The 19235-nt window shown below is 46.1% G+C and overlaps 1 protein-coding gene across 1 annotated transcript in view; it reads left to right on the forward strand.

The window, feature by feature from the left end:
• Positions 1 to 19235, forward strand: part of LOC126355537 (dipeptidase 1-like) — a 399494-nt gene that overhangs the window by 308983 nt on the left and 71276 nt on the right. Inside the window, exon 7 of the mRNA XM_050005883.1 lies at positions 8377 to 8553. Within this exon, the coding sequence (XP_049861840.1) occupies positions 8377 to 8553 (177 nt within the window). The remainder of the gene's footprint in view (positions 1 to 8376; positions 8554 to 19235) is intronic.

Here is a 19235-nt window from a genome sequence, read left to right on the forward strand (position 1 = left end):
ATCGTCCGCTCTCAAAATTCTGCCATCTCTCTCCCCACATCCAACACTGCTGGTGGCTCGCCTCCAACTGCGCAACGCTACTCGCTGTTCACATTCAACTACCCTTCAGTAAAATAGCATAATTTCCAACAATGCAAAGCAGCCACAGACTGCACACAGCACAGTCAGTGATTCTCATACAGAGCGCTACGTGGCGTTACCAACGTAAAAACCTAAATACCCTACTTACAATTAATTGTACTCTTGGCTATTTTCAAAATATAATATCCGGTCAACGCGACAGCCTTACGCCACCTTACTGGGAGGTGCTGTATGCCCGCAGAGTACCACTGTACTGGTCGACGTCGGAGCCAAGGTTCTGCTGCATCAATAACGTCTCTTTCACCCACGTACTGCTTTCCTTAGAATGATCCTTCATTTGGTCAAACAGAGGAAGTCGGAAGGCGCGGCATACGGTCTGTAGGATCGATGAGGGAAAAGAGTCCAAAGAAGTTTTGTGAGCTCTCGTCGGATGCGCAGACTTGTGTGAGACCTTGCGTTGTCGTGGAGAAGGTTGAGTTCGTTTGCATTTTCGTGGCGAGAAACACGCTGAAACAACTTCTTCATTTCCTGAAGGCGCCACTATATACACCCGATTTTGGCGTTGCACCATGACAGACGACATCAAACAGAATAACCCCTTCAGGGTCATTGAGCGCCATCACCTTTACTTTATCTGCTAAGGGTGCGGGTTCGAAATTTTTATTCGGAGGAGACATGGTGTGGTGCCATTCCAAGGACTGTCGCTTTGTTTCCGGTTCAAAGTGATAAACTAATATTTCATCGCCTGTGACGTCGTTGGAAAATAGTGGTAACGAATACCCTCGTAACGCGCAAACAGTTCCACACAGATGGCCCATCGGTGCTCTTTACGGTCCTCTGCTAGATTCCGAGGAACCCAGCAGACATACACCTTTGTCTATGCCAACTGATGGACGAGTATGCCAGCACTACTAATAGAGACATCCAGTTGTACATGAGGGGTTTGATCGTGATCGATGAATCACCTCGAATCAGTTTGTCCGCACGTTCCAGCATTGCCGGAGCGACAGCGGTATGCGACCAGACGCACGCGAAATATCGGACAAGTTGTTGCTAAATTGTTGCTATGATAACAATCGCCTAGCCCAACTATTCACTGCTCTTTTGTCCACTGCCAGGTCCCGTGTAGGAGGTGAAGCGGGAATACTCCATCATATCCCACACCGCATTTTTTTTCAACCGTTACTGGCCGAGAAAAAAATGTGTGCCATTACTTATTGAACGCCCCTCGCACCAACTGATACGACCACTAAACGCGCTGGGAAGAACAGGTAATAGGATTGTGGAAAGGGCCAAATAGGTTGAGGTCAGTTTCACCTTCTAATTTTAATTTATTGTAAATTAATAACCTTTACAAACAAAGACGCACATAGCCTGACCTTTACCCAATACAACCCTTTCACGGCTGAAGGCCTTCAAACAAGAAATCTTAATAAGTGAACAAGATAAAAATCCTATTAAGACAGCAATCACAGAAAAGTAGATAGAACAAACTTTTGCAAGGTGCAATACAAATGGCTAAAGGCCACTATTAAATTTCAGTATTTCAGAATATATTACCATAGACTTTTAAAGGCAGGAGGCCAGAATGTTTAAAAACAAGAAATCTTAAAAATGCAATTAAACAGGCAAGTAAAATAAATGAAAAAAAACATACCACAGCTAAGTGGAAAGCCTCAAGTGAAAGCATATAGGAAAAAAATATGCAAGGTGCAATATCTATGGCTGGAGACCACAATTAAGTTTCGAAATTTTAAAATATATAACCATAATCTTTTAAAGGCAGAAGGCCGCAATGTTTAAGCTTGAAAGATAAATTTAAGAATTAAGTTTGCATTATTTTTAAAAAGAAATGAAAAAATAACTATGAGACTTAAATTTTAAGTAACTGAAAACAGATAACTAAACACCGGTGGCACTCAGAAGTCTCCAGGAAGGTAGGTCTGCCGTCGTTCACTAAGGCGAGACAGGTGGTGAGCCCAACTACACTTGATCCATAGGAACACAACCACGGGACCGCCACGGACCGACAGACACAACGTGCTACGGTCGAAGGTTTGAATCCTGCCTCGGGATGGGTGTGTGTGATGTCCTTAGGTTAGTTAGGTTTAAGTAGTTCTAAGTTCTAGAGGACTAATGACCTCAGAAGTTGAGTCCCATAGTGCTCAGAGCCATTTGAACCATTTGAACAGACACAACGACTTGCTTCCCGTCAATCAGTACATGAAAGCTCAAACATAAAAGGTTACAAACGTGATAATCCACAATGGAGTATTTATTAGCTGTCAGAATTACACACAATGTTGGACGGACGCTGCCTGAAATTACGTTAGTGGCCACAGCATGTAACCAGAACGTTATAGGCCACAAGGCAGAAAATTCCGCTGGTTCACTAGAATTGTAGTCGACCAAAATAGTTAATTGCACCGCATGGCGGGTAGATTTGAGCAGTAGAAACACTCAGTGTTGCTCACAAGAAAACCTCCCCAACAGCAAACCATCAGAAACAAACCACCGCAACATGAATGTACGTGGCTTGGGTAGTTGAAAGCACTACTCAACTTTGACGTCCTGGGTCAGTGAACTGCGAAGCTCGTAGCGATCGGACAGCTCCATACACGCTCCGATACCGCGCAGGGGCTGCCAGCGGTCCCAGCCGACTGCACCGCACGGAGATAACTTCCCTCGTCCGCAAAAACCGGCCGACTGCTCTCAGAATGCCGACAACATCTCAAATAGTCATCAATGGAAGTAACAGCAACTACACACACAACCTGACAAACACTTGCACGAAGACCTGAACGATACGCAACAGTAACCAAACACCCACGAAGACAAGTCGGAAGTCGATGCACACACACAGCCGATTCATGAACAATCGGCAAGCCAGAATTCATCCACCAAGACAGTCGCCCGGGTCAATTGATGTGTGGTGGCAATGGTCGGGCTAGCCAAGTTGGCGCAGACCTCACTGCTGCTCCAACCCGACTGCACTAGTGGCGCATTGAAACTCCCTGACTGGCAGGTCCAGTCTGCACTCGAGACGCGTTCCAACTGACTAACAGACCCGGACTTTTTTTCCACTAACTGCTTATTTTTTATGGCCCACCGTCTAATTTCTTATGGTGGGTCGTATGTTGCCACTTAGCCACTGTGACTGGGTCCGGGGAACGGTGTGACTGATAGTAACACCACCCCAGCTACCGTCCCCATTCACACCGCTGCCCTTGTCCCGCCACGTGGAGGCGGGATCTTTTTTGTGCAGCATTAGAAAAACTTATAACTAATACAAAATCAAGTGAGATATTAATAAACAAAACGAAATTAAATATTTAGAAAGAAGGAAGGAAGAGAATTGAATAGAGATAGAAGAGATAGATATACTATTGCCCGTCACCTGGTTGTGGGCAGCGGCCCGGGTCTTGGAATGACCCTCAAGACGCTGGCCATCACTCACCATACCTTTAACATCTACCATTCTAAAAACTAACTTAACTAGAAGAGACTAGGGTATGTTAAAGCTAGAAACAAAGACTAAGACCTCCATGTCCAGAGTGTTAAACTATTTACGATATACAATAAAGAGGTAACTGATCTTGTGCTTGGTTCAAAATTGCTAATGAAAGGGTTCTTGTGGTAATAGTAATAAAGGTAATGACGATAACGGTTTGTGTTGAGCCTACAAGGCTCCTAGTAGAGTACATCAGGCGCAAGCACCTCCCGGCCCCGCCGACAACACGACCTGAACAGTGGTTTTCCCCGATCTACCATAGGTATCCGTCGGGTTGTGCTCAAAAGAGAGGAACCACAATTAAGATCCTTCCATGCAGACTGTGCGCTGCCTCTTAACGGAAGGCGTAGGTCCCTTGAGGAGGTACCTAGCTTTAAGCTCTTATTAGACATGGAGGTGCTGTTAACTACACTCCTGGAAACTGAAATAAGAACACCGTGAATTCATTGTCCCAGGAAGGGGAAACTTTATTCACATATTCCTGGGGTCAGATACATCTCATTATCACACTGACAGAACCACAGGCACATAGACACAGGCAACAGAGCATGCACAATGTCGGCACTAGTACAGTGTATATCCACCTTTCGCAGCAATGCAGGCTGCTATTCTCCCATGGAGACGATCGTAGAGATGCTGGATGTAGTCCTGTGGAACGGCTTGCCATGCCATTTCCACCTGGCGCCTCAGTTGGATCAGCGTTCGTGCTGGACGTGCAGACCGCGTGAGACGACGCTTCATCCAGTCCCACATGCTCAATGGGGGACAGATCCGGAGATCTTGCTGGCCAGGGTAGTTGACTTACACCTTCTAGAGCACGTTGGGTGGCACGGGATACATGCGGACGTGCATTGCCCTGTTGGAACAGCAAGTTCCCTTGACGGTCTAGGAATGGTAGAACGATGGGTTCGATGACGGTTTGGATGTACCGTGAACTATTCAGTGTTCCCTCGACGATCACCAGAGGTGTACGGCCAGGGTAGGAGATCGCTCCCCACACCATGATGCCGGGTGTTGGCCCTGTGTGCCTCGGTCGTATGCAGTCCTGATTGTGGCGCTCACCTGCACGGAGCCAAACACGCAAACGACCATCATTGGCACCAAGGCAGAAGCGACTGTCATCGCTGAAGACGACACGTCTCCATTCGTCCCTCCATTCACACCTGTCGCGAAACCTCTGGAGGCGGGCTGCACGATGTTGGGGCGTGAGCGGAAGACGGCCTAATGGTGTGCGGGACCGTAGCCCAGCTTCATGGAGACGGTTGCGAATGGTCCTCGCCGATACCCCAGGAGCAACAGTGTCCCTAATTTGCTGGGAAGTGGCGGTGCGGTCCCCTACGGCACTGCATAGGATCCTACGGTCTTGGCGTGCATCCGTGCGTCGCTGCGGTCCGGTCCCATGTCGACGGGCACGTGCACCTTCCGCCGACCACTGGCGACAACATCGATGTACTGTGGAGACCTCACGCCCCACGTGTTGAGCAATTCGGCGGTACGTCCACCCGGCCTCCCGCATGCCCACTATACGCCCTCGCTCAAAGTCCGTCAGTTGCACATACGGTTCACGTCCACGCTGTCGCGGCATGCTACCAGTGTTAAAGACTGCGATGGAGCTTCGTATGCCACGACAAACTGGCTGACACTGACGGCGGCGGTGCACAAATGCTGCACAGCTAGCGCCATTCGACGGCTAACACCGCGGTTCCTGGTATGTCCGCTGTGCCGTGCGTGTGATCATTGCCTGTACAGCCATCTCGCAGTGTCCGGAGCAAGTATGGTGGGTCTGACACAACGGTGTCAATGTGTTCTTTTTTCCATTTCCAGGAGTGTATTTGCATATAAGATGCAGTTTGTTTTTAGGATTGTGTTTCACTTGTGCACCTCTCATCGGTTAATCCAGACTGTTCTTTGAAGTGGACTTCGTAGACACTATGGATCATCCGCATTGGACGCTTCAATATTTGTGTTGGTGCCCTGGTCTGTATCTGTTTCTTCTTCATCAGTCGTGGTGCTAATCATATCTGTGTCCCCCTGGGCATCATGATGTCTGTTTGGACCGACTTGCATTCGGTAGGGTCTGTTGTGCAAGTATTCTATTTGTTGGATCTTCGAGATTTCGTCAGTTAGTTTGTTGAGTTCAGTCCACCTTTCCGGGTCGCGTATTATGGCATGTAGTTCGTTCTGTGTGTTCAGGCCATTTACGTGTACTGTGTCTCTTGTGCTCGTGCGTTGTCCGCAGAAGAAGACAGTGTGTCCAAGGGAACCTTCTTCCCCTCATGTGCATCTATTAGTCTGCTGCAAACTGACACGGTACAGGTACGTGGGATAGGGGACATGTCCTGTAATGAAATGTACCATACCGCGGCTGGGACCGATATGTTTTAGTTTTAGTCTTTCCCGTATGTCAGGGAAGAAGTTGTATACACCGCGGCCCTTGTCGCTGTTGGCCCACTCGCTCTGTCAGGTATCCACTCGCCATGCTCTGAGTTGGCGTGTTGTCTCAATCGGCACACCACTAATCTGCCGAACATGGTCTATTCTCCCCATCCTAAGCCAGAACATTGCTACGCGGTACGTGATGGTTATATCTATGGGGAAGATTCCCATGAAGACACATAGTGCGTCATTTGATGTTGTGTTGAATGCCCCTGTTAGTCGAAGTAGGACACTTCTTTGGCCTCGACGAATAATGGTTCTTTTGGTTGAGAGATTTAATCTGTGGGCCCACTTACTGGCAACAAAGTATAGTACTGACTCGAAGAGAGCGCAATGGTATGTTCGTGTGACTGAATTGTTCCGAATTTAGCCTAGTCAGTTTGTGTAGTATCTTTTCTGCTTTGTGTGTGCATACTCGTATGTGTTTGTGGACGTTCAATCGTTCATCAATGTATACTCCTAGATCGCGTGTGACTGCTGGTCTTTTTATCTTTGTGTCCCCGATTTTGACCATTGGTTTCCTGCGCAGGATACCCTTTAGCAATGTGTAATTTGTTTTGTTTCCTGCTATCATTAATTTATTATCTGTGCACTATTGGGTTATTGTCCGAAGTGTTCCATTGGCTCTTTCTTCTAGTTGGGCACGGTTGTTTGCTAAAAGTACGACGAGTAGATCATCAGCATAAGCGATAACTCCATCTGTCAAGATGTGCTCCTCCAGTAACTGTAGGAGCGGTCCCAGACGATGGGGCCGCAGATCGTCCCTTATGGACAGCCTTTTGTAATTCGTTTCATCACTTTCTGATTGTCCATTTGCCAAACGACCCGGACTCACAAGCCGAACCCTCTCCGACTGACAACGAGCGGGAAGTAATAGCAGTCGAGTAAAGATACTACGAGAGGTGATATATCAATACGCTCTGCTAGCGCAGGTCACGGTCAGGAAAAGCAGCAACTCAGTGAGAGTAGTAATTTAAATTAACGTAGTGAGGTGGAAGTACGTTAAAACCAGGGTGTAAAATACATGATGGCGGGAAGAAGAGCCACGCACGGCTCACCAATGAAATAGCAAATCAGATCATATGAACTATTGAGCTGTGCTTTCGAGGGCAGTCTTCAAGCCTCGGTCGCTCCTGCCAATGCGCTGCACAAACTCGTTCTCTCCCAGTTTATTAACGGAATCGATGGAGAATCGAAAAAGCTATGTGATTACTGGAGGGACATTATCGTATTGTATGGAACTGGGGACCTAGAAACGATGGAGAGACTTCGGCCCCGCCAGATATCTCAGTGGTTCACAACCCCACAACAGGCTACAGCAGTCTACTCAGTCCACCGCCGCCCCATACCGAACCCAGTGTTATTGTGCGGTTCGGCCACCCTGCGGATTCCCCCCCACCCCCATCCCCCACCACCCGGGAACATCTCACACCAGGCGAGTGTAGCCCCTATGTTTCCGTGGTATAGTAATTTTGGTGTACGCATACCTGGTGAAAGTGTTTGCGCAGCAATCGCCAGCATAGTGTAACTGAGGTGGAATAAGTCGAATCAGCTCGCATTCACCGAGGCAGATGGAAAACCGTCTTAAAAACCATTCACAGACTGCCCGGCACACTGGTTCAAAAATGGCTCTGAGCACCATGGGACTTAACTTCTGAGGTCATCAGTCCCCTAGAACTTAGAACTACGTAAACCTAACTAACCTAAGGACATCACACACATCAATGCCAGAGGCAGGATTCGAACCTGCGACCGTAGCGGTTATCGCGGTTCCAGACTGAAGCGCCTGCCGGCACACTGGACCTCGACACTAATTCGTTGAGAGGATTCGTGCCGGGGACCGGCACACCTTCCCGCCCGGAAAGCAGTGCCTTAGACCACATGGTTAACCGGGTGGGTTTGAAGTGACAGTAACTCAGTATTATATATAATTGTGCAATGACAAGTGTCAGCCCGCATCTCGTGGTCGTGCGGTAGTGATCTCGCTTCCCACGCCCGGATTTCCGGGTTCGATTCCCGGCGGGGTCAGTGATTTTCTCTGCCTCGTGATGGAAGGGTGTTCTGTGCTGTTCTTAGGTTAGTTAGGTTTCAGTAGTTCTAAGTTCTAGGGGACTGATGACCATAGATGTTAAGTCCCATAGCCATTTGAACAAGTGTCAAGTAGTGAGTAGTGATGTAGACACTGCCCGCAGGAAAGCCGAAACGATGACATCCGTTCATAATATTAATCGTTCAACAAAACAAATGAGTATTACTGAATACGTAGATTACATGTTTTCTTGCTTCTGTGTAGTAATAAACTGCCCACTTACGAATGAGAAGCACGTTGTGACGTTGCTGTGTTGCAGAAGGTGGTGCGCGAGATGAACCGCCTAGGCATGATGGTGGACCTGTCGCACTCGAGCGTCGCCACCATGAAGGACGCGCTGGAAGCGAGCCAGGCGCCCGTTATCTTCTCGCACTCCGCCGTCTACGCGCTCTGCAACAGCTCCAGCAACGTGCCCGACGACGTACTGAGATCCTTGGTATGTATGTTCAATACACAGAAGCCATTCTTCGCATGTCCAACAGAGGTCTGATGAAGAGTTAAAACTGTCAACATGAGTGTCTCACAAGTCCAATGCCGCGTTCTCAGTTTGGTGTTCAGTTTCGTTATGCTCTAAGTGGGAAGAATACCGACACACCACGAGCAGCTATACGAGTAGGACGGAATTTGGTAGAAGTGACACATATATGCAGAAAAACTAATAATTACAATTGCAGATAAATTGGATAATTTTTTCCCGAGAAAGAGCTCCACAAATTGAGTAAATATATTATGCGTAGATCTGCCTCTGGCTAGCAATTATTCGTCTTGGCGTTCAGTGATATAATTGTTGGATGTCCTCCTGAGGAATATCGTGTCTAATTTTGTTGAATTTGGGCCTTAATCGGAAAAATATAGAGCTGATTTAAGGGCTCTGCTCATAATGCTACATAGATAGTCAATTCGGAAGACATCGAGCGACATTTCTGGCCAAGGTAGGATTTCGCAAGCACGAAGACAAAGAGGTGAAAATCTCACTGTGTGTGGATAGGAGTTAACTTGCTGAAATGTAAGCCCTGATGGCTTGGCAACAAAAAGATTTGTAGAATATCGTCGACGTACTGTTGTCCTGTAAGGCTGTCGCAGAAGACAAGCAAATAGGTCTTGCGATGAAAAGAAATGGAATCCTGGACCATTACTCCTGGCAGGTGACAGTTTGGTATACCGCTGCAGTCTTGCGTGTCTCCCAACATCGGGACATCGGGAGTTCACTTCGTAGCCAGACTCATCACTGCAGACAGTTGTACTGCAGTCAAGTTGACTGCAGCCCGAAGACATTCTGGAGACGCCCAGGACATGGGTGGGGTACCAACCTGACTGTCATACGCCATATGACCGGACCACCATAAGCGATAATCTTGGGGTTCCATTTCTTTATATCTCAGGATCGCTTTGGTTGTCGTACACGGCAACATTACAGCACAATGCTACGTCGAGGATATTCTGCAGCCCGTTCTATTGCCTTTCGTGGCAAGCTATCATGAAATTACGTTTCAGCTAGATAATGCTTGCTTTCGTCATCCGCAAACCCTGCCTTGGCCATCAAAGTCGCCTTATCTCCCCCAAAACTTGCACGTTCTGAGCATTAACTGCAGATCTCTCCAACCACGTCATAATTTTGACAATCCAAAGCGTAATTTGGACAAAATTTGTCATGCCCTAAGGGTACCATCCAGAAATTCTATCAATCAGTACCAAACCTAGAAGCAGCTTGCAGAGAAGCCAGAGCTAGAACAACGCATTATTGAACTGTCCAATTTTTTAAGCTTTTGCTCTACAGTATGTCATATAATTTTTCTGGAATTGTAATCATTTATATGTACGTGAACATGACATCAACCGATATACGTCCAATTCAGACAATTCCTTCGTTGTGTGTCCTTTTTCTAGTATTAGAGAGTATCTGCATGTAAATGGATCGTAATTACTCCCTATGGCGTGGAACGAGTCAGCTTTACAATTACACTTCAAACTTTCAGTACATAATATGGCAACAGACTGACAATTAAATAATCACTCACACACACACACACACACACACACACACACACACACACACACACACACACACATTACACATTACATATTACATATTAAGATTTTTTTTTTTTTTTTGCTCTGCAAGAAGCAAGAAATTGTCGCTTCTACATTTTTTACTTAACAAATTTTTGTATGACAGAGAGTACGGCGTTCGCACTTAGTTTGGTACCCGAAAAATTGCACCATCTGTAGTTTACAATATATCACATAGGTGTAGACTACTTATGTTAACGTTTACTGTTTTCTTTCTTCAGAAACCATAGTAACCCTTTTGAAAACAAGCTTATTGTGGGATGTTGATTTAAAGTTTGTGGCTCATGGACCACGGTAATGTTATCTGATTGAGAAAACAAGCCCTTTTGCGGAAACTGCTTAGTCGAAAGTTGCGAAGACAAATCATAGTGGCATTGCGTTGACAGTGAAATAGGAGAGAAGTAATTGCGTGTACAATGTCATAGAACGATATATTACTAACGTAGTTGCTGAAACTGTAGGGAAGGCAAAAACAACCAAAAAGGAGCCATACTTCAAGAAGGATGGCAACAGCAAAACTACTGTCTCACTGTAGGTAGGACGTAGTGCTGACGTCAAGTACTGCTGCGCTGCACTGTTACCTTCACTCTGCTGCTCGTCTACTTCTGTCAGGTGAGTGACCGAGAGAGGTGGCGCAACGGTTAACACATTGGACTCGCTCTTGGGAGGAAGACGGTTGAAATCCGCGTCCGCCCATCCTGGTTTAGGCTTTCCGTATTTCCCTAAATCGATTCAGGCAAATGACGGGATGGTTCCTAATCAGATGGGACCGGTGACCTCGACGTTGGTCCCCTCCTCCAAATAAACCAATCAACCAGTCGAGTGCGTGTCTGTTTCTGTTGGTGGAGGACGTTCACCAGAAGCTGAGTGCTCAATAGTCGTGTATTGGCCGGTGAGAATTCCTGTATTCCGGTTATAAAGGAATATCAAGAAAGTTTGGTTTAAACAGTTTTATATTAAGCATATTGACCAAATTGTGCCCTTCCCTTCACTTCCTTCCCACTCTAATTCCATGTAGCTTTGATACTTACCTTAGGTCGGCGAGGAAGAGAGTAACCAAGTTTCCTAATGTTTTTCATGTATAGCTGCATCCACTCATTGGTAATTTGTTTCTCAAACTACCCAACTGCGTTGATGTTGATTCCTACATGTCACCTATTGTTCCAAATAAATCCCCTCGGCCACGTAATTTATGAAGATGCTTGCGCTGGTCGAGTGGAACATGTAAAATGAAGAAAAAATTACGTGCGACTTGTGGCGGCTCTACAATTTTAATTTCTAACGGTCAGTGTAACAATGCAGGCAAATGCGTGCGATCGCTGACTTGTTGACTTGAGGTGATGTGCTTTATTATCGAATTTGTTCTGTGAGGACTGCTGATAAAAAGTCTGGTATAGAAAGCTTTCGAGCTCAAGCCATGATAGGGCGGTGCACCTTTAGAGGAGAAACTGTAATTATGATATGTAACACAATGTGTCTTAAATGAAAGCTTATATCTGAAGAGGTCTCTGTGAATGCGCACCACATTGAAGGAGAGTGAGTACTCCATTGCTTGCTTAGCCTTAGGATTTCAGTCTATATGGAGCGCCTCTCGGGAGCCGGCCGCGCTTTCTGTGAGCGCGAATTTCACGACAACGTTGATTCGGCGACTGTAGCAAGGAAGATATTTTGTGGTGATTGTTGATTGGCGCACTGCATAATGTAAAAGGTGCTCCAAGTTTTCCTTTTACGCGGAAACGGATCAAAACGTATAAGGAGACCCCTTAAACACTGGCCAAACAGAAATTCTAGTGACCAGGGTCATCAAGAACGGATGAAACCGTGGAGAGCGTAAATCGCTCTGTTCGTGACAGTCCTGACCTGGCCATTCGTAAGCGTACAAGTCCTTTAAATGTGCTTATATCATCACTGCACCGAATTCAGCAAAACGACCTTAACTGCAGGGTTAAAAAATCCAACTTGTGCAAGTATTAACATTTGATTTCGTTAGTGATGTGTGAGTGCCCTTCATTTAAAAACATTTTGTTTTCTGATGAGGGTCATTTTTATCTGAACTTCCACGTCAATAAGCAAAATTGACGCTACTAAAGTGTAACTAATGATAAACAGAAGCATGAGAAATGGCTTCATTCGCCAAAAGTTACTGTATGGACAGCGATATCAGAACTTGGAGTAACTTACCCGTAGTTTTTCAAGGACGAGAATGGTCGTGCAGTTACAGTGAAATCGGAAGGTTATGTAACGATGGTAAATGGCTTTTTGGTTCCTGAGTTGCGAAACATTTCTCATTATAATCAAAGAAGATGTGTACGAACTTTCAGCACGCTGGAGAAACTTGAATCAGCAAGTTCTGTTGCTCAGTAGAATGCAAAACCAGTCCAAGTTGCAAGCATTTTATTTTTCATTCGATGATCAGTTTCGGGCGTAGACATATTTTCAATCCCACTGACAGGGCAGAAAACTAAAGTTACACTCACGCACAACATACACTCCTGGAAATGGAAAAAAAGAACACATTGACACCGGTGTGTCAGACCCACCATACTTGCTCCGGACACTGCTAGGGGGCTGTACAAGCAATGATCACACGCACGGCACAGCGGACACACCAGGAACCGCGGTGTTGGCCGTCGAATGGCGCTAGCTGCGAAGCATTTGTGCACCGCCGCCGTCAGTGTCAGCCAGTTTGCCGTGGCATACAGAGCTCCATCGCATGCCGCGACAGCGTGGACGTGAACCGTATGTGCAACTGACAGACTTTGAGCGAGGGCGTATAGTGAGCATGCGGGAGGCCGGGTGGACGTACCGCCGAATTGCTCAACACGTGGGGCGTGAGGTCTCCACAGTACATCGATGTTGTCGCCAGTGGTCGGCGGAAGGTGCACGTGCCCGTCGACCTGGGACCGGCCCTCAGCGACGTACGGATGCACGCCAAGACCGTAGGATCCTACGCAGTGCCGTAGGGGACCGCACCGCCACTTCCCAGCAAATTAGGGACACTGTTGCTCCTGGGGTATCGGCGAGGACCATTCGCAACCGTCTCCATGAAGCTGGGCTACGGTCCCGCACACCGTTAGGCCGTCCTCCGCTCACGCCCCAACATCGTGCAGCCCGCCTCTAGTGGTGTCGCGACAGGCGTGAATGGAGGGACGAATGGAGACGTGTCGTCTTCAGCGATGAGAGTCGCTTCTGCCTTGGTGCCAATGATGGTCGTATTCGCGTTTGGCGCCGTGCATGTGAGCGTCACAATCAGGACTGCATACGACCGAGGCACACAGGGCCAACACCCGGAATCATGGTGTGGGGAGCGATCTCCTACACTGACCGTGCACCTCTGGTGATCGTCGAGGGGACACTGAATAGTGCACGGTACATCCAAACCGTCATCGAACCCATCGTTCTACCATTCCTAGACCGGCAAGGGAACTTGCTGTTCCAACAGGACAATGCACGTCCGCATATATCCCGTGCCACCCAACGTGCTCTAGAAGGTGTAAGTCAACTACCCTGGCCAGCGATATCTCCGGATCTGTCCCCCATTGAGCATGTTTGGGACTGGATGAAGGGTCGTCTCACGCGGTCTGTACGTCCAGCACGAACGCTGGTCCAACTGAGGCGCCAGGTGGAAATGGCATGGCAAGTCGTTCCACAGGACTACATCCAGCATCTCTACGATCGTCTCCATGGGGGAATAGCAGCCTGCATTGCTGCGAAAGATGGATATACACTGTACTAGTGCCGACATTGTGCATGCTCTGTTGCCTGTGTCTATGTGCCTGTGGTTCTGTCAGTGTGATCATGTGATGTATCTGACCGCAGGAATGTGTCAATAAAGTTTCCCCTTCCTGGGACAATGAATTCACGGTGTTCTTATTTCAATTTCCAGGAGTGTAGTTATTACCAAGTTCTTAAACACATGCCAAAGATACAGAGCATATCGTTTTAAACTTACATAACAAAGTCGAAAATGGCATTTCGCAACACCTCGAAAAATGTGTAATGTACATGTTAGTGGGTACAGTTTACTGCTTCCTCTGTCGTAAGAAAACCTCGTGATTTCGTAATATACGCTGTTTGTGGCGCTGCTGTGTACTACTGGACAGTGATTTTAAGTATTTGACTCTTTTTGAGATAGATTTTAAAAAGTGCTTATATTATTGAGATCTTGTACGACTGTTGTGTAGATTGTTGTATTCTTGGTGGTCGTAGAGTTTCCTATAATCTGATGGGGCGCGTTCTTCCCGATGCTTCCTTACGACAGGAGAAGGAGTAAACTCCCACTTATATTTATTCACTGTAATGTGCATTACACTTTATTCCGACATCTTCGGAAATGACATTTCAGACTTTTTTATGTACAATTAAAATGATAAGTACTGTATGTTAGGCATATGCTCATGAATTTGGTAATAACTGTATTATGCATGGATGTAAATTTGAATTCCCGCCTTGTAGGTTGATTTGAAAATGGGTCTCGGCCCGAAACTGGTCATCGAATGAAAAACAAGATATTTGATATTTGGACTGGTTTTTCTTTCTATTAAAGAATATGCTTTCAGCAAGACGGAGCCACAGCACGCACATACTATGCGTCATGCTGCAAGTTTGTGAAGGTTTTCCTGGTAGATTGTACTTCTGGATGCAAAAATGGTTCTAATGGCTCTGAGCAGTATGGGACTTAACTTCTGGGTCATCAGTCCCCTAGAACTTAGAACTACTTAAACCTAACTAACCTAAGGACATCACACACATCCATGCCCCAGGCAGGATTCGAACCTGCGACCGTAGCGGTCGCGCGGTTCCAGACTGTAGCGCCTAGAACCGCTCCGCCAAAACGGCCGGGGTACTTCTGGAGGGACGAACATAAACTAGCTCCCACGCAGTCCAAATTTGAGCCCCATGGATTTTTTTCTTGTGAGAATATGTCAGATGTAAAGCGTTTCCCATTAATCGGACATCTCTGGAGCAACTGATAGCAAATATCCGTAGCCAAATGGCAGCGATCTCTGTGTCTACAATCCGAGACGTCATACAGAATTTTGCTCATGGTCTAAATGAGTGCAGTAGGCACGTTGAGTTGAATTTAAATGGCACTGTCTTTGTAAAAGTAAATTCCTGAACTGTGCAGTAAACTTTCTTTTCAGACACCCTGTAGAACAACAAGTTTGTTTGGGTGGCCACCTTCCGCAGCAAGCATATAAATACTTGTTTTCAAAATCAAACTGCATTTTCCTGCTTCTAGGTATTTTATTTATCCCATACGCGCTTCGCCTTCTCCTTTTCTAAGGCATCATCAGTGGGATGATTTGCTGATCTGCGTTTCCTCACATCTGACCTGGAAGTAGCACTACGAGTTTTATCACTGTTCTATATTCACATCTTTGTGTTTTCGCCATCCACACACTGTTTACCATTTTTCTCACTCTTTTTTATGATGGACTATCATTCTTCTGTCACTTGATACAATATTTAGGCTGTGAAAAGAAGTGTACCACGAAATAGTTGTATCAAGTGACAGAAGAACGATAGTCCACCACAAAAAAAAGAGTGAGAAATGTGGTGAACAGTGTGTGGAGGGGGAAAACACAAAGATGTGAATATAGAATAGTAATAAAAGTGGTAGTGCGACCTCCAGACCAGATGTGAGGAAACGCAGATCAGCAAATCATTCCACTGATGATGCGTTAGAAAAGGAGAAGGCGAAACGCATATGGGATAAATAAAATAACTAGCACCAGGAAAAGGCAGTTTGATTTGCAAAACACGTATTTACCCGGTAGAGTATTACATACTGCATTGTGCCACGGTCGGTCCCCGCACAGATATAAACTGCGCCCGCATAAAAGACGCAGGCAGACCTTACAGTTTGACGACAAACAAAATCAGCATCTTGGACGTCGCAGTAATTCGATGAGAATGCGAAGCAGGGGGGAAGCAATAGCTTTTAGCTTTAATCAAAGACCACTGAGGTATTCTGACTGTGATGCTGGAAGCCGTGGGCTGCAGAGACGGGACGAGGCAGTGAGAGACTGGAGTGCCGGGCGGTTCCGTCGCTGAAAGGCGCAGCGCCGGGCGGCTACGGTCTTTGCGCCGGGAAGACGAGACCCTGCCTGCCACCCCGGCGTCGGCTCTATACGAGCACGGCGGCTCGGCGCTGCTCTGGATAAGAGGGACGCCGGAGGAAGGAAAGACTGCGGGTCGCGCCCGTTCGAAGCGCTGTTCGTTTTGTTTGCGGTTAGGTCTCCCGCAAATAGTCCGGGAAGTCGCTTTGTCCCCCGGGAAATCTATGACACAGCGCTGGCCGAGAGGCGATGCGTATACGTGGGAGCGAGTCCGCGTTTTCATGTGCGCGCGCGCACTGAGTGCCGCATACGCGACACCGTCCTCTCACCACAATTTCCATTTTCCATCTTTACAGAATTACGCCAAAGGAGCTGGGATATCTTTCAGCGCCTACTTGCAACTTCTTTCGAAGCAGAGGACGTCTGCTTCTGCTGCTACCTTGCCCGAACGATGGATCTTCCCGTAGGGGCATATCGTATTCTTTTCTGGAGTAACAGAAACTTAGGGCAGAATTTTGTCATTAACTTAATGCATGCGAAACGTGATTATAGTTAATGGGGAACTCAATACTTAAAATATCAAGGCAATTGCAAGTAGCGGGTACCTAGATTGAATTCGCTATGTTATAAGTTTTGTAGTGGGAAGCAGTCCACCAAACAGCTACAATTTCTTTCTCTAATGCTGTGTGTAGGCTTAAATTACTAAAAAAAAATGTCAATACATCAACTTGACCACGAACATTCCTCAATTCCTCTTCCGAACACGATATCTTCATCAATTCTTGTAACAAAGTTAATACATATTTTCAATATGATACGTTGATCCTTTGCTATAATATCAACCAAATCTAATGGCTTCACAAAGATAAATCTAGTAGATGTGCCTGATGGTCCTTGTTGACAGTGGTAGAATATCATAGTACATTATACACCGCCTTTTACCATAACGATGTTCCACAAGCTATACCACTGATTCAGGCATCATCTACAATGTGAAACATACGTCTCTTTTTGTGGCGATTTAAATGTTATTTCACTTTCTTCACCGGCCGGTATGGCCGAGCTGTTCTAGGCGCTACAGTCTGGAACTGCGAGACCGCTACGGTCGCAGGTTCGACTCTTGCCTCGGGCATGGATGTGTGTGTGATGAGTCCCACAGTGCTCAGAGCCATTCGAACCATTTTGACGTTCGTCTGACTATTTGAATATTTTAACTGCGATGAACTAAAAATTTGAATCACGGTGTTCCACTGCAACATTGGACATTGTTTAACACGGCACCCATAGCTTCATTTTATAATGTAATAAAATTTTGTTAAAATAATGTTTGTGTTTATGTTACAGTTTTTTGCAGTTTTCTTATACTTATTAGAGCATTTAGAATGGAAACAAGCTTTCTACAACCGTAAGAGTTCCAGGTATTCGAGCCGCTATTTATAACTCACGTAGCTCCTCTGCTGCTACAGCGACGCTGTGTGTGCTCCTTTACAGTCTTCCCACAAAGAAAAACTTCTGTGGCAGTACTCGGAATTGAATCAAGGTCCTCCACATGGTCGACCCACTTGTTCGCCACTTAGTTACGGACTCACACACATATACATTCATCGAAGCGTTGTACACAGAACCGGTACTCGTTTAAGTAAGTGACGAGGTGCCACTCCTGTCTGAAGTGTTTTCGTTGGGCACCCTACTGTCGGCCGGCCATTCTCTGTTCCCCCGTCGTAATGGTCGTCCTTTAAACAGTCAGCGATTCCTTACACGTCACACTCTCCGTGTCCATACTGGTGTTGCTGCTAAATATTTCATGTGCTGACTAAAGGTACGTGAATAGTTGTATGACTTTAACGACCAAGCAACCTTAGCACGTGTGTCCTCTCGGCGTTAATAACGTGTTGCCGTTCACATGCTGCCTAGCGTTGAGTATGGCCGTCCTGAGCCCATCGATACTGAATTCACGTGGCAGTCCAGCGATCCCGAACAACGCAAGTAAGAATATCGCAGAATGATACTCCCAGTGTCGATCTCGAAATCCAACACGTGCTGGTAGACATTAATTTCTTCTATCACGAGGCATAACATGACCTTACAACAAATCACCCATATTTAGCTGCGATTTGTTAGTGAGAGACATTGTATGTAATTTTTCAGCTATGCTCGAAATGCAGATAGCGCTCCTCTTACTACGCCGTGCGACTGAGCTGAGCTGCTAATAATTTCCATATCCAGACGTTTACTCACTTTATATCAAGTTGAAGTTGCGGTTTTAATGACCGGCAGGGTATTTACAGTTTGCCAATAGTTTTGCGAGCTACAGAGATGCGTCTGAGAAAGCGCAAATCAGCGTGCGTGTTTTACTTTTTCCATTCGACTACTTCTCTGTTCAGATTTCCAACGTCCCCTGTTACGTTGTTTGTTTGCAATTTGTTACTCACAGACTCTTATTTTAATTTTTGTGTGCTCCGTTACATAAATACAAAGTCGAAATGTCTGGTCTGTTTTACTGGTTTGAAGCGTATTTCTTCTTGACAGCACCATTCATTGCACGTGGTACGCTCTACGCATATGCATGTTCCCATTAAAGCGCAGGATTTCTGCTGGGACGGCATTAGAATTTATTTGAACTACGACGGTTCATCATGTTCTAGCACTTTTGGCAAAACATGGTAACATTTTCACACGTTAGCCGCTATTTTGTGTCATTGAAAACTACTGTTGTTCTGCAACATGAAAAAATGAGTTGATATCTCTGTTAGAAAAGATACTTAGTTGACTTCTGTGTTTCTGTAGTTAACAAGGAAAACACATATATTTTTGGATAGGATCCGCCTTTATCAAAACACAGTTTTGTTTTTTAACCCAAACATGTTTCACTGCAGTTGCAGCATCTTCAGTGGGCTTTTATTTTATGGCTGTTAAAAATAAAGATTGTTCTTTAATGCTTGTATACATGTAACTATTAATTTTTAAATCGTAATTACAGATATTT

The sequence above is a fragment of the Schistocerca gregaria genome, chromosome 3 (genome assembly GCF_023897955.1).
Source record: "Schistocerca gregaria isolate iqSchGreg1 chromosome 3, iqSchGreg1.2, whole genome shotgun sequence".
NCBI classification, from domain to species: Eukaryota; Metazoa; Arthropoda; class Insecta; order Orthoptera; family Acrididae; genus Schistocerca; species Schistocerca gregaria.